Source organism: Asparagus officinalis, chromosome 6 (assembly GCF_001876935.1).
Source record: "Asparagus officinalis chromosome 6, Aspof.V1, whole genome shotgun sequence".
Classification (NCBI taxonomy): domain Eukaryota; kingdom Viridiplantae; phylum Streptophyta; class Magnoliopsida; order Asparagales; family Asparagaceae; genus Asparagus; species Asparagus officinalis.
In genome coordinates, this window is record NC_033799.1 from 1,916,015 (window position 1) to 1,932,756 (window position 16,742).

The 16,742-nt window shown below is 35.9% G+C and overlaps 2 protein-coding genes across 3 annotated transcripts; both read left to right on the plus strand.

The window, feature by feature from the left end:
* LOC109845197 (ribonuclease H2 subunit C) lies at positions 324-7,942 on the plus strand. Its single transcript, XM_020414417.1, has 4 exons — positions 324-583; positions 676-768; positions 1,376-1,557; positions 7,361-7,942. Exons 1-4 carry the CDS (start codon positions 415-417, stop codon positions 7,427-7,429), a joined length of 513 nt encoding a protein of 170 aa, XP_020270006.1. The 5' UTR covers positions 324-414; the 3' UTR covers positions 7,430-7,942.
* Positions 9,222-10,746, plus strand: LOC109845198 (protein PHLOEM PROTEIN 2-LIKE A9-like). 2 transcript variants are annotated; one of them, XM_020414419.1, is made up of 4 exons: positions 9,222-9,425; positions 9,609-9,669; positions 9,934-10,022; positions 10,172-10,746. In XM_020414419.1, exons 2-4 carry the CDS (start codon positions 9,613-9,615, stop codon positions 10,536-10,538), a joined length of 513 nt encoding a protein of 170 aa, XP_020270008.1. In that variant the 5' UTR covers positions 9,222-9,425; positions 9,609-9,612; the 3' UTR covers positions 10,539-10,746. The 2 variants fall into 2 exon arrangements, with proteins under 2 accessions (XP_020270008.1, XP_020270007.1); XM_020414418.1 differs by lacking the exon at positions 9,222-9,425 and having other exon boundaries at positions 9,515-9,669.

Sequence of the window (16,742 nt, forward strand, 5' to 3'; positions counted from 1 at the left end):
TTATGTTATGTCCTATTAAGTGCGATTTTATATGCTCAAATGGAAATTTTGATGGATTTCAGGAGAGTTGAAGACATGGATTTAACGGGAAAATAATCCGTCTTTACTTGATTTTGGAGCTAAAATGTCCATAAGAAACCAAATTAAAATAAGAAACCAAAATAAAGCGTAGATGAATTATGGAAGAAACAGCATCTTTAAAGACTTTAATCAAGTATTATACGATGAATTTGTAGATTTTCCTCTATTATTAAAAAAAAGGAGACTGTTATAGTTTCTTATCCGCTGCTAAATATCGAGGTCCTCATCTGCTAAATATCGCGCGGGAAAAGTAATCAAGACCTAAAATCCCATTTTAAAGTACCGGTCAGAATTAGGGCTAAGGATTCTAGGGTTTCCTTTAGATTCTCTCCAATGAACGAGGAGACGACGAAGAACGCGGGGATCAGGGGGACCATCGATCTCGCCCCTCGAGATCCACCGTCGATTTCCGATCTAACGGATCGAGTTCATCTCCTCCCTTGCTCGATCAAGCTCGACGGTCCCAGTGAAATCTCTCACTACTTCAAGCCTCGAGACACAGGTTCATTTAGGGTTTATGCTTAATTTTTCCTAGTTTCTCTTCTTCTTTTCTTTTTCCCGAACCCTAATGAAATTTTTTTTGGGAGAAAATAGAGGTTGTTGTGGATGGATTGAGCGTAAAAGAGGCTTATTTTAGGGGGAGGAAGCTGCTTGGAGCCACTGTTCCAATTCCTGAAGGGTTTAAAGGTGAGTTTTCATTTTAAAAAAATGATCTTTTTTGGTTTTCATCTGAAAATAGATGGGGGAAGATCGAATCCTTGAGCTGAAATGAAGTTAAAAAATACAGGGTAAATTACAAGAAACCCCCTTCATCTGTACCCAGTTTTTCAGAACCCCCTCATCTATTAAGTTCCACAAAAGACCCTCTAATCTATAATAGTTGTCAAAATTGTTCGTTTCTAAACAGTTTGGGATAAACTTGTGAGGCAGGTGAGAGGAGTAAATTTCAAATTCCGAACCATCCATGTTGTTTTCATTTACTATCTTTTATTATATCTTTCATAGATGCGAGAAGTGACATTCCTTTATAAATGTATGCAGTTACGAATAGACGAGGTTTTGTTGTAGTTGTTGTCGTTGTTGAACTTAATAGACGAACGTGCTTCTTTAAAAACTGTATAGATGAAAGGGGTTTCTTGTAATTTACCAAAAAATGATTTTTTTTCCTCTTTACTCTACTTCGTCCATTTGTTCGAAAAGGGGAAAAAATTGAATCTTTGATCTGAAATGAAGCAATGTCGAAAGGCTATCAGGTGGTTTCCATATATTTTTGGTTAATATCATTTAACTACAGGGTATGTGTTGGATAAGAAGAAACTAAAGAAAGGGAAGATAACAGAGAGTTTGGAAGGTGATTTTGGCCAATGGGAATCTCGGGCTGAATTTGGGAACATTACATATTGGAACCATGATACTCACCCTTCAGCTGATGATCCTCTTTTGCGCTGTTTTCATTGGTTTTCTGTAGCTGATGCGGTGAGTTTTTGATGATCAGTTCTCCTTCATTATGTTTATTAGGATATATGGATATTTATGTTCAGCTCTCCGTACATGAATTAATATCTTGATTCATCGCTATATAAATAGTTTAGGAGATGGGGACTTTTGGGTGCTTCCATATGAGAGAAGTGGATCAAAGTTGAGATATTATCGAATGGCAACCAATCCTTTGGTTATATGCAATTTGCTGAAATAGTATTATCAACTGTGTAATTTTTCATGCTAGATTAGTTACATTTGTGCATGCTTTTATCTGATTCTTTTTTTTGTTATATATATATATATATATATATGGCACATCAAAATTGGGGTTACGCCCCCCTAACTGGGGGCTGTCGAAAGTTGCAAATTTTAGGTTATTGTTAACTCAGGTGAATGGATCGGGTTGAAATCGCACTCTTCCCAACTAGGTCCTAGTCACCAAAGGCCATTTACTTTAAGACAGGGCTGTGTTGGGGTGGTTTTTGAATTCTCGACCTCTATTGAGGCTGGTTTACTGTTGGAGATATTAAGGTTTCGGAGGTTCAGGTTATGCGGTCAAATATATATATATATATATATATATATCATACTCCCTTTAAAAGCATGAGTTCGGAAAAATATTTCGGTAGACAAAAATACCCTTGAAATTCAAAGACTAATCCATTAAGTAAAAGTGAGTTGATCAATTGATGAATTCTTATTGGATATATATAGTGTGAAGACAATGATATAGTTTAAATTGAAATGTAAACATGAATGAAATTATTAAATACCAAATTTACAAATGTATACAAGAAGAAGGGCGTATATGCAAAAACCAAACAAATTAATGAGACAAATAATGTCTGCCCTAGAGGTTGAACCCAAAAACAACACAGACCTACAAATGTACATAATATGAATGTTGTATTTGCAAAATCCACCAAACAAATTAAAGAGACAAAATCGTTCTTAAAATTATAATAAAAAAAATTAAAACAAACGGCTACAATATGAGGACACAACGTGGCGAACTTTCACCAACTAAAATTCAAGTAGTTCATTGTACTACATAATTAGTTTTAAAGTTTAACTATATTCTTATTATTTAAATAGAAATCTATTTACAATTGTTATCCTCTCACATGTAACATCACATACCAATGTATATAAGTCAAGAAATTATAACAATTTTCATAGCACTTTCATCTTCTTCTACAGATATAGCTTTTGTTATTTTTTTATTAGATTAGATTATATTATTTTAAAATAATTAATTATTTAATTATATAATATATTCGATCTTATTAGATCTTTTTTATATTATTTTAAAGCAAGTGGCATGTGCTGTAATAGTTTTAATAGAAAATGTAGATATGAAAGATTTTGGTAATTTTCCTTTCATGAATATTTTAGTTATTTAATCACAGTTTGGTAAGACCGATGAGAAAACGTTAAAGTTCAAAGGAACTTTGTGAGGCACCAAAGATAAAGGGTTTACATGAAATTAACATTAACTTTTCTAGAATCAAAGGCCTCTATATGCATCATAGGCATCTGAAAATCTTCCATTTAAGATCATTAAGTAAGATTCTACAACATCCATCTTCCATTTAAGAATATTAAAATAATTATAATATATTAAATAATTTTTAAAAAATATAATAATATCATACTTGGCATAATTATAATACTATTAGTAACTATATTTTAATTTAATAACTAATTTATTACACTGTTAGTAAATAATTTACTACATTGTATAATTATTAAATTACAATGTAACTTATTAATTGAAAAATACTATTAGAATCATTATACTATTAATACTATTATACTATTACAATTATAATAAATACAACTTGTTTTTATACTATTATCAAACTTTTAAAAGGGTAATAAGATGCCTGTAACAAGAGATCCTCCATAAGAGGTGAAACCCAGAGGCGTAAGACTTAAGCTTAACGAATTTTTTTTTTTATTTTTAAATATTATGCGAAGATAAATTAGAAATAAGTTTCAAGATTTCTATTAAATAACATTATTAATTAATAAAATAATAGTGTGACAAAAGATTGAAAAAGTGAGGGAATATATAATTAGTGAATGATTAATTACTACCAATGACATATTTGACATTCAAACTTAAAAGGGTAAAAATGAAAATCAAAAGTTTTGACAAGACAATCCTCTTTTATATGTAGCATTGATTGATTGATATTGATTAAGCAATATGACAATCTGTTCAAAAAATTACAGCTATTTAAGAGATAATTTACTAATTTTAATTACCACATGCATGAATTTAAGGTTCGAATGATCGAATTTGGCAACCAATAAAGTGGACAAGGACAACCAACAGCTCACAATGAACCTCACAATCTCAACCCTCTCAATTCCAAATCTATACTAATAAAAGAGAATACCCATGTTAAAACTTTTAAATTTTTTTTTGCCCTCTTAAATTTTGATAATTTACAATTATACCATTATTTTTAAATAATTTTAACTAACTATCCATAACATCTTATTAATTTGGACCTCCTTACTTAATTTCCCACATATTGAGGCATTCACTAAAATATAATCTATACTACTTTAAAAAGAGGATTGGGGTGTTATAACTTCTAATTTTCTTTTTTGCCCTCTCAACTTTTGATAAATTTTACCTATGCTGTTATCTCTAATTAATCTTTCATTAAATAAATATTATCTTTTATTAATTATGCACTTTCTCATCTTCCTAAATAATTATAATTATCCATAATATTATAACTATCAATTGTTTAAAAATATATAAAATAAAATAATTTATCAAATAAGTAATACACAATTATTAGTAGTAACCAATTAAATTATTATAATAATTATTTATGAATTATAATAAAATAATTAAAATAATAGTATAAATAGAACAATATATTACTAAATACTATTAAGAATTATACTATAATTCAATGAACAATAAAATAAATAGACTAAATTTTGAATCACATAAATAGTGTAACAATTTTAATAATATCAGGTAAATTACTAATTACACTATTTTTTAGTATTATATTATTAAATAAATCAAATAAATAATTTAATATTATTTTATAGTATTTTATCAAAGATTATTACATGATACTGAATAATCTATATTTGGTAATGATTGAAAACTAACCTTTTTACAAAAAATATATTTGTTATTAATAATAGTACTATTAATTGTTAATGGTAGTATAATAAAAATTTATGAAATATTTATAGTACTAAATTATTTAAGAGCATAGTTAAAAAATCAAATTAGATAAATATTTTAATAGTATATAGACTATAAGTATTTTAATAGTATCATTTGAACTAAGAATTATAATATTAAATAATGTAACTTATGAACTTTTGAAATCACACTAAACTTGTAATAAGTTTGTAGAAAGCTCCCAATGTCTTTTAGATAAATTACACCAAACCTCCAATAACTTTCAAAATGCCTTTTAATGCCATTTTTTGGTTCTAATTTATAGGAGTTATATGCAAAATTCATAAATTTGTTAGAGGTCTTCTTTGAAACAGAAAAGTCATTAGGGTTTTATTGTAATTCTGAAAGTTCATATAGGCTAAAAGTTTATAAGCGTTTAGTGTAATTTACCCTATTAAATAATTATAATGAAAAGTAACTATTGCAATATGTTGTGTGTATCAAGTATAACTATCTAAGGAACATTAGGATAAAGCTAGCAAGATTAATGCAGCTTAGTTAATTTAGAGTTGAGTTAACAACTTTTAAGTTAGAGTGGCATATTTAAGAGAATTTGTATAATTTGCAGTTTTATTTAAGAGCAATTTTAGATTCGAAGACTTATTTAAAGAAGATTAACACTAGGCGATCATTATAATAAAAACATTAAATTACAATAACTAAAAAAGATTAGCGCTAGGCGATAATTATAAGAAAAACATTAAATTACAATAACTAAACAATAATAATTAATTTATGCATTTCTTTTTAAGCCATCTTATAATATGATTTTATTTATTAACACATAGTTTTGCTATTCAAAATAAAAAATTAAAACTTAAAACATGTAAGTTCACTTGCAAAGCACTGTTGCCCATCTATATTATGCTGTCTCTCTCTCTCTACTATTATACTATATATATACCTCACGTCTACCCTCTCCTTCCTTTAGCCATAGCTCCAAATCGTTAGGGCGGTACTCTATACTTATATTCCAGAGCACCTTCGTGTCCTAATGGGTCCGACGCCGTGTGACGTCTTTAGATAATCATTCGTGCGGAACAGGCCACTGCCCGGCCCTTAAAATCAACATGATTGAAATTCACATTGTGGCATGATTCCGCCCTTCGTTGACTTGATCTACATCATTTCTAAAAACTCCAACACACCAGTTTTGGCCGACTGCAACCGTCTGCTCGGTTTTGACCCCTTCATCCATTCCTGCCTAGTCACAATTTTAATGATGTCGACCATGAATAGAACTTTTGTCAGCATGGCTTCAGACCGAGCTCGGTCACAATGCACGATTGGCGTTGCACCCAAACTTGGCGTGCGGCTGTCCTCTGTCTGCGCCAGCTTTTTAGAATATGTAGCATCCAAGCTCCTAACGGCACGCTGCTCGCATCATCCACAATGTAGCTCAAATCATTTGTCGGAGTCTCTAGGCCCGGTGCCCTTATACTTCATACTATACATACTATATACTCATATCACCTATATTAATATATCATCATATATTTATATATACTATATATATATATAGACCGAGCAGAGACTGAGACGAGAACTATTATATAGTATTATATATTATATTATATATATACTACCTATATATTATATATACTATATATATATATTATTAGATGAGAGAGAAGATGTTCTAGATAAAATACCTCCTTTAGCTCTTTAAAAACTCTCCCTTCATCCATCTGCGATCTTAGTTGCAATCCTAATGCGCTTGCGCGAGTCAGTCAACAGAACATGCATTAATTACCTCATCGAACACAAATCCAGATTCACTGCTGTGAATCTTGATTCACTGCAGTGAAAAACGTGTTCGTTGAGGTAATGAATCTGGATTCAATACAGTGAATCTGGATTCACTACAGTGAAAAACATGTTCGTTGAGGTAATGAATCTGGATTCATTGCAGTGAATCTGGATTCACTGCAGTAAAGGACGTGTTCGTTGAGGTAATGAATCTGGGTTCAATGTAGTGAATCTGGATTCACTGCGTTGATGTAATTAATGCATGTGTTTAATGAGGTAATTAATGCATGTGTCTGTTGACTGTTTGACTGAATCCTAGCCATTGGATGAAGGAGGTTTTTAGTTTTTAGGCTAAGGAGGTTTTTATTAGAACCTCTCCATATATATATATATATATATATATATGAGAAATATGGAGAACCTTGGTACCAAGTTTCTCCATTAAACTTGGTAGTGAGGTGGTCAAATCAAGACCCTACATCATGCCTCGGAGAGAGAGCCTTAATTACTATTCACCTACTTTAAAAAAGAGGCTCCATCTCCGAGGCATGATGTAGGGGCTAGATTTGGCCACCTCTTGAATAGGCCTTTTACTACAAAACTGCTAGCTCAGTGGTCACTTGTTAAGATTTCAGTAATTGCATATGCTTTAAAACAACTGCTTGTGAGAAGTAAAGTTATTCATTGCAGTAGTTTTATTCGTTTACTATGTACTGTTCTTACCCTAAACATTATATTTGCTCTAATTTTACCTTTTTTTTTGTTACTTCGGAATTGTTTGAAGACTTTGTGCAGCTTATTTCAATTTTATGTCTGTTGTTGCAGCTGCATAAACCTATTACTACTGAAGAGTTGGCTTCCTATTCAACAGCTTCAGAAAAGGCCCAAACTTGAGCAACTTTTGGGAGTGACTTCACTTCTACTGCAAGGAGAATTTTTCCCTTTTGTTACTCACATCCTACTTCATATGCTGCTAATCTTGATAGTGCCGGAGAATCTTAAGGCACAAAGAACCCTTGTGGAGCATCAATCGTTATTTGTGTAGATATCTTTTAGTGATTCACTTCTTTACATGTAGCAGGATTCCTAGCGAATGTTGTCGGAAAGTCACTGGAATGGATCTTCCGAAAACATCCAGGAACTGGTGGGATGTAGCTTGACAATGTTGAGGGTAGCCACTTGTCTCTGCCTCTGCCATTTTGACTTCTTTTCATTTGGTATGTAGACTCAAAGAAATGTTGTCAAATGTTGTAAGAGGGTGCTGGATATAACTGCTATTAGCTTGATTATCAGCAATGTATTATGGATTTCTTAACAAATTTTGTGTTTATTCCTTTAGCTATTCTGTACTTTGTAAAATCTCTATATCTGATCTGACTTTATGAATCAGGAATTTCCTTTCAGTTCTTTGGTAAGTGGGTATGCTTGAGAAGTATTTATTTCCAGAGTCACTTATTGTAAAATTCCTTAGAATACTTCTTATGATCATCACAAACTGCGCGTTACATTTATTTTTATTGATTATCCACAAACTGCGAGTTACATTTATTTTTGTTGATTATCTTTTATACACTGCGAGTTACATTTATTTTTGTTGGTATGTAGACTCAGATAATTCTGCAGACTGCACGTGTGTTTGTTGGATACAGAATATTGCAAGTAGAAGTATTAGCTCCCTGCTGAATACTGGAAAAATTGTGAAGCAACGACGTTTTGATTTATCTGGCTACCCTTCGTCATATTAATGGCTATAAACTTATACTCCTTTACCGGACTTCCTTTTTAGGGGGAAAAAAGGCTCTTGTTAAGTTAATCGTCGTTCCTGTAGACTGTAGTAGTAGTCCGAGTTTGAGAAGATACTACATTTTCATATACTACAGTACCTCATTTCTTTTAATTAAATCTACCAGTGATCAATATGCTCTTCTTTTGCAACTTTATGATTTTCAAATGGGTTTTCTCGAGCACGTATGCCCTTTTCATGTTGTCAAGTGTCAACCATTATTGCAGGTAGCTTAAAGATATTTTGGTGATATCTACAGATTATGGATGTTTGTGTTGTGTTATGATGGTGTAACACCCTGTTACGTAAAATATCACTGCTCATAGTTGCAATTGCATACACACGCATTTTTTTTCCCCTTTCCAGTTCGTTCTAATACACAAAATATATATGTTCCTTATTATATGATCACATGGATTTTACGTGCATGCCCGATCCTCTTTTCTCGATTGAAGTTTTGGCGCCACACGTTGGCTTTACGTTTTGAGGGAGGACGGCAGCCTGCAGGTGTTTGATGCGTATAAGCCGATGAACTCCAGAGAAGGGAATAACTGCATTCCTATCATACAGCTAGCTAGCTCTGCATAACCAATGAGTTGTGGGCGTGGTGCTTATGAGATTTTTCTGGAATAAAAACGGAAGCTTCGCTGGAGGTTGACAATGTTCGGTGCCAAGGCTACCCACTCTTAAAAGTAACGAATCCGATGCCATGTCCTTGTGTGGTCTCTGGATTGATAAAAGGGGATAGGGATGGCCTCAAATATGAAGATTCCGGCTATATATGGCAGTTGATTATCGAAGATTAATTTTGACTGGTGCTTTTTGCGTGGTTAATGAAATGACTACTTTCATTGTATCCTCTCGCATGTGTACAGATGTTTCCATATTGCGGAATACACCGCCGGTATGATTTTCTATTCTATGATTCTATGAATTGATAAAGCGTTTATATTCTTGCTTCTGTCGCACTCAAGGTTGATCACAAACGAAGAACAAATAAAAGAGGAGAGAGAGAGGGAGGGAGATGAAGAAGATGCTTTCCTCACCTCCGTCCGCTCGTGCATGGTCCACGTCTGGAGAATCCTAGCGGCGCTGTGCAGCCCATTGGTATGCCCCCTCTTTATTTTTTGCCTTTTTTTTCCCGATCATATCGTTCTGTTCGGTCTCTTCTTTTCTTCTATAAAAAGCTAGACGATGCGCATTTATCTTTAAATTGCCTACTTCTCAAGCCTGCAGCCACCTTCGTTCTTTTCGCAGTTTTCACTTAAAATTTAACTGATTCTTCTTCAGAAAGATGACTACGAGGACTTCTCCTCACTACAAGCCCTCCAAGCCGCTGGTGGCCGCAAAGGTAACTTCATCGTCCGCAGGTGAAATTAATCGCCTATTTCGTTATCGCGAAACGAAGAAAAGCAAAATTCTTATGTCGATCGAGCTGATCATTGCAATTGAGAACACAGGAATTTTCACATCGAAAATTCCAACATCTGGTGCTCGCGTATCACTCCATAGGATAGCTTTCTTAAAGTTGAAACTCCCATATGTTTCCCACGCATTTCTCATATGATTTCTGCGTTAAGTGTCCTTTGATTGATTTTCTTGCTTTTATGACCAGAATGGAAACAGATGGGTCATCAAACCTTGTTCACTCGAGATCATATGGGGTGGAGATGACCGCTACTGGCGCATTCCTAAAGAAGAAACGTAAGCTTTTATTCATGGTCTTAATTACCTAAGAAAGTGTAAAAAAGAAAAAGAAAAAAAAAGGAACCATTAATTATATCAGCAGCTCCATACACCAGAAACTGATCATACTCAATTTCTTTTTCATGTTTGCTCTTAAAATTGTTCAGAGATCAGCCCGTCGAGCTTCTACAAGTGAGCTGGCTCGAGGTCACTGGTTCACTCGGCGTCGACCAGCTGCCGAAGGGTCAGGAGCTGATGTTCAAATTCAACGTGAGATTGAAGTCCGACGCGTTCGGCTGGAAGAATGCCCCCGTGTACCTAAGCGCTGGGTTCGGCAGGGCCTGCAGCTGGAAGAAGTATGACCTGAGCCTCTTGAAGAAGGAGACGATCGTCGAAGTCCCTCAATACCCGAGGGTTAAGGTCCCTACGAACCCTGCTCCCGGTGACAAGATTCACTTCGGCATGTACGAGATTTGGACGGGGACGTGGAAGGGGGGCCTTTTCATTCATGATGTGGTCATCGAAGCAGTTTAATTTCGCCCGAAGAAGTCAAAAGTACGTAGTGCATTATGCAATGTAATTCCATCCGTATGTAAAAAATAAAATTAGTTTCCCGTGTCGATCTCATGGCTTGCGTACCCTCTTGAGAGCGTAGCATGGTGTGCGCCTGCACGCCAAATGAAATGAAACTTACATAATATTTTTGAATATTATAATAAAGATTTTACCGTTGTAATTATTCTTTGGGTATTATTTGTATAGTAATTAATGTTATGTTATCCTTAGAAATTGTGCTGTTAGACCAATGCGCTGTGATGGTCGCTTGCTTGTTTGGATTTGATATCTAACTTGGATATTTCTTAAACTACTCACGCTTCGTCTATAGCTCGTAAATGATAAGTACGTCCTAACAAGTTATTATGCACGAAACCTACATGGGAGATGTGGTTGTGGGTCTAAAACACTGGGAATGGTGATTTCCCCATTGTATGACATCATGAGTCCACATTGTGACATGTGTAGTACCGGACCGCATTTGAATTCTTTAGGACTTACCACCTAAGAGATGGAGAATTCAAATTGTTACATGGTTCCCTTAGACTTAATGATGTTGCCATATCCGATTTGTTAATTTGGTATGGTTTGATGGTGATGGTTAATCATGTTTCTACGAGTGCTATAAAACCTGAAATATTAGGTTAGTAAATTTCATTTAGGGAAATGATGGATATATATATATAGAGGATCTAGTATGCTCATTATGATGAGTATAATTTATTATGTGCATCCATGAAGCTGTAAAACCATGTTGACAAAGTACGTGGTTTTGGAAATATTTTCAAAATCTGCTCATTTGTTATAAATTGATACTTTCAAAAAATATTTTTATTCATGGGAATTGTTATTTTAGACATGAGCAAATAACTGAATTGTCCTGCTCTATAATATTATCTAAAAGAAATAAATTAATACTCGAACGGATTGAATGTAAGATAATATATTATAAATAATTATATCATATTATGAAAGAGTTTTTATGAACATTTAATTGGATAGGGACTCGATGGTTAAATTAAAGTTATCGATAAAAATTAGTTGAGAATTAAATGCAATACTAATATTTCTATTTAAAGAAATATGAAATATATAATTCAAAAAAGTTTTTATGAAAAACTCTTTAGGTTTGTCGTGATAAATATTGTTTGGGTCAAAAGTTGATGTTTTCATTGCTATCGAATCTATTACAATTTTGGTCGTTACAATAAACTCAAATAAACGAGAAAATGTCGATCTTTTTATAAGATATCCTTATACAATAAAAATATAAAAATTACAACTCTTGTCAAACAGCGCAACAGACGTTTATCACCCGCTCCTTGCGTGGGATCTTTGCCTGTGCCGGGGACGTTGATATCCGTGAACCGTCGCGGATCAGATCCGGTTGACAGATTATGGAATCAAAGCTCCTACTTCACGAAGGAAGTATTCGCTGCAGCGATAATCTCGACCAAGCGAGATTACGACTCTTCTCAAAATTAAGATTAAGCTTAAATCCGGAGGAATAGGGTACGGGTCTCAGATCTCTCGAACTCCACTCTTTATGCACATGAACTCGCTAAGATCTGCTAACCCTCGTTGTAAATTCGTGGCTCCACTCTCCAATTTGGCAGCGTTTCGCCCTCTTGATCTCCTCCCCGTGAAATGAACCCATAGGCCTGTATTTATAGGCTTCGATTAGTGGGTTTTCGGATAAGAATGATGGATTTGATCATATCTTCAGTCAATAACAGCCTAACCATGTTTGTGGATGATATCAAGTCAGTTGGGAACCCCTGGAACAGATAAATCCCGAGAAAACCGCTAAAAAACGTCAAAAACGCGTTTGGGGCTCGGATCTGCGCGACGGGCGCTGCTGACCCGCAGGGGGCGCGGGTCGGCGCGGTCCGACCCGCGCTTAGCGGGGGCGCGGGTCGGACCCGCGCCTACCCGCGCCCCCATGCGAAGTCTAAGAGCGCCCTCGCGGCAGATCCGAGCGCCCAAACGCGTTTTTGACGTTAGCGGTTTGTCTGGATTTCTATCTGTTCCAGGGGTTCCCAACTGACTTGATATCATACCACAACATTGGTTATAGGGCTGTTATTGATGAAGATATGATCAAATCCATCATTCTTATTATCGCGAAAACCGCACTAATCGAAGGCTATAAAATACAGGCCTGTATGGGTTCATTTCACGGGGAGGAGATCAAGAGGGGCGAAAACGCTGCCAAATTGGGAAGAGTGGAGCACGAATTTACAACGAGGGTTTAGCAGAGTCTGTAGCGGAGTTCATGTGGCATAAGAGTGGGACGTTCGAGAGTCCACTCTTCACTATGTATGTATCCGTCATCTCGCCCGGTCTCAATGCTGCTTTTCCCGGGACTCTTAATTTATTAATCTTCTTAATTCTTGAGAGAGTCCGTCACACGTCGATAGCATTTAGGCGAGCAATTATGTCACGCCTCTTGTATAGCTCGATTAGGGGGTTTATGGGATAAGAATGATGGATTTGATCATATCTCAGTAAATAACCAGACCCTAACAGTTTGGGATGGTATCAAGTCAGTTGGGACCCTGAAAGATAAAGTCCAGAGAAAACCGCTAAAAAACGTCAAAAACGGCGTTTTTTGGCTCGGACTCTGCGCGACGGGCGCTGCTGACCACGGCAGGGACGGCGGGGCGCGGGTAGGGTCCGACCCGGCCCCTAGTCGCGGGGGTTTGGCCTTTTCTGAATTCTCGTTGTTTTCCGACTTTCCGACTTGTATTTCTGTCGTTTTGTATTTGATCATCTTGTTGAATGTATTTGATAACTGTTCATGCACTTCGTTAGCATTTCTTTACGGCACTTGACGACCGACGATGCACGTCGATTTGGATCTGAACGACAAGAGGGTGGCACTTTGGATACTGACCAACAAAGTGGCGGTACTTGAGCTGCTGACAAGCCGTCAAGCAACTGGAGCTACCTGAAGCCCGTCAAGGGCACTTGGAGCTGCTGGAGTACGTTCGGTCACTTTTGAGTGATGATGAGCGGGAGCTGATTGACGTGCGCGCGTTTGTATACGTGCGCCGGAGGTGGATGATGTGCTGCAGCTGCCATCAGATTTATCCTTCTTGACTCGATGATGACGTTCATGGGAGCGCCCGTCGCCTAGAGTTGATGCCGGCGTGCAGGATACAATCTGATTGATGCAATTTTTGTTGACAGACCATTCCCCAAATACTACTCATCTGTTGAATACGTTAAAACGTTCCTCACTTTGGCTGTGATCACCATCTTCCTCAATTTTATTTGTGATTATTGTAATATCAATGATACAGGCAGCTTTTAGAGATTGAGTGCCCTCACAGTAATTCTAAATGTTATTTCCATGAATAATACTAAGAANNNGAGTCGGCACAGCTGACTCGCGCGGCGCGGGGGTTTGGCCTTTTTGCTGAATTTCTCGTTGTTTTCCCGACTTTCCGGAACTTGTATTTTCTGTCGTTTTGCGTATTTGATCATCTTGTTGACTTGTACAATTTGATAACTTGCTTCATGCACTCGTTAGCTTCTTTACGGCACTTGGAACCGACCGACATGCACGTCGGGCACTTTGGATCTGACCGACAAGAGGGTCGGGCACTTTGGATCTGACCAACAAACGTGGCGGGTACTTGGAGCTGCCTGACAAGCCCGTCAGGCAACTGGAGCTACCTGACAAGCCCGTCAGGCACTTGGAGCTGCCTGACAAGTACGTTCGGTCACTTTGAGTTGACTGATGAGCGGGAGCTGATTGACGTGCGCGCGTTGACTGACGTGCGCGAGCTGATTGATGTGCGCAGCGGCCAATCAGATAATCCTTCTTGACTCGGATGATGACGTTCATCGTCTTCTCTTCGCCTCGAGCTGTGTGCGGACACCTATATGCATTTTTAGACGCCTACAAATATATTTTGTTTTAACACTTATCTTTTAGCTAGCTTGACACTTCTCTCATTTGGGGATAGTCTCACATTAACATGAATATGAACTTGAGGGATTGCCTTTGCCTATAATAAAAATGGTTTGAGGAAACTTAAATATTTTTTTTAAGAGTTCATATCTCTCTTGCAATATTGCACCCTTTCGGCGATGGAAGGATTTGGTTAGAGGCTTCCTCTTCAAGAAAAGATCTTAGGATTTCTGTGAAGAGTTTAGAATAGCGATTGAGGTAATTTTAAACTTCTCTTTTATAAGTGTTCTGTAATTAGTTCCTTATTATTACTAATATTCTTTTCGCATTTCAAGGAAGGCCGGGGCCCATTTCACCCCACTGTAGCTCCGCCGCCGATGAGGTTCATGAACAAACTTTTGCAAATGTACATGGTCTGTTGAAGGTTCGTGTCTATATAGGATGTTGAATGCTTTATTTGATTTCTTATTCTTTACCACCAGAAAAATATCAATACAAACATTTGGCCAGGTTTGGTGTTCCATAAAGTCTAGTATACTATTTATCTCATAGATATCGTTCTTGATATACTTTTAATTTACTCTAGAAGCAGGAGAGAGATGTAATTCACATTGTTTTTTAAAGGAAAAAGAATCACATATAAGCTACACTTTTTAATCATATTATTTGAATTTAGATTTTTTTTAAAGGTAATTAACCTTTTCTTCCACTTGCTGTTCTTTATGCCAATTTTATAGCCTTGTGAAATATGATTGCTTGAACTTGACCTTTGTTTCCATTACTTCATGTGTAGCAACCCCCTATTTACCCATCTTAATCACCACCGTCAATAATTCTCCTCCTCTCACATGTATTTCAATGGCTTTAATCAAAATCTTTCCGCGATATATTCTTGACCTCAACTTTTTTTTAGAGAACTGAAGGATATCTTCAATTTAATCTGATCCCTCCTCAAAAGAAGAGGAAAATGATTTTTTTTTTGTTATGTAGTAAAACTGCAAGAACATAATCTGTTGTGTTTATATCATCTGTAGAACAATTTTTTTTTTAAACGATATAAAAAAGGCAATGTGTTGTGTTTATATCCTGTTTAAGCCTGAAAACAGAAGTCAGGGTGATCAAAATATTGCCAATTAAGAGGTAAAATGTGAAATCAAAGTTTGAGTTCAATTAGGCTTGCAGAATGACACTACATTTGCATCTCTTAGATGCTACACCAAAACCATAACCAAATTAGATTTATATACATTTATTTCTCTTTTGTGGTTGTTTTTCACGGTTGTTAATTTTTATGGTATTATGAGCTATTTGCGCTTGTAAACTCTTAGACCCATGTTTTAAATGGTTACTGTCCCTTAATTTAATTCTCCTATCGTTAGCTATTTGTGTCCACCTAAGGGGAGATTTTTGACATTATAGATTGTTATGCTTTTCTTGTGCGCGGCAGTGATCCCTTTTTTTGATGCTCCTTTTTCCAAAGTCAAAAAAACTCTAAAATAAATCGACCATAGAAAATAGTTGGTCCCTAGACTTGAAGATGAGATTATGAAGAATCTCCTTTACACATTATATACACATAATATAAAACGGAATGATATGATCCAAGGGATTGGTATGTATCACCTTCCTTGCTTTTCTAAAAGTAAATATTCTCTTCATGAATTGAGTAGCCAAGTTGCTTGCATGTTTGTCACATGAATCTCTTTTTGTTACTATATAAAGAGCATAAATGTTGAAGGCAAGAGAAGGATATGCTTCCCCAAACAAAACAGCCATCACACATCTTAACACAAGCTATGAGCAATCCAGGGTCTTCAGAGGAGGCTCAAAATCCTCATTGGATTGGTGAACATGGAGTAAGCAGAGAAAATTCCATCTTTTCAAAAAAAAAAATTCTGAAAAATTTCCCATGTCTAATTCTTTTGTTATTTATATATTTTGCAGGAGGAATGGATTGATGTGAACAAGGACACAATTCACGTATCAGCCAAAGCTCTGAACATAATATGGGGCAACGATAAACGATTCTGGCAATGGATCCAGCTCTCCAAGGATGAATCCCGGTATAAACTGTTTCCATATAATTGGATGGAAATAAAGGGCTCATTGGACTTAGCCAAAATCCCACCCTCTCCATCCACGACATATGAAATATTTTACGTCATCAAGTTCAAAGTTGATGCGATGGGTTGGCATTCTTCGCCTGTGACATTTGAATTGATAACTCCAGACGGAAAATCCAGCAAAATAGCCGAAATGTTGGA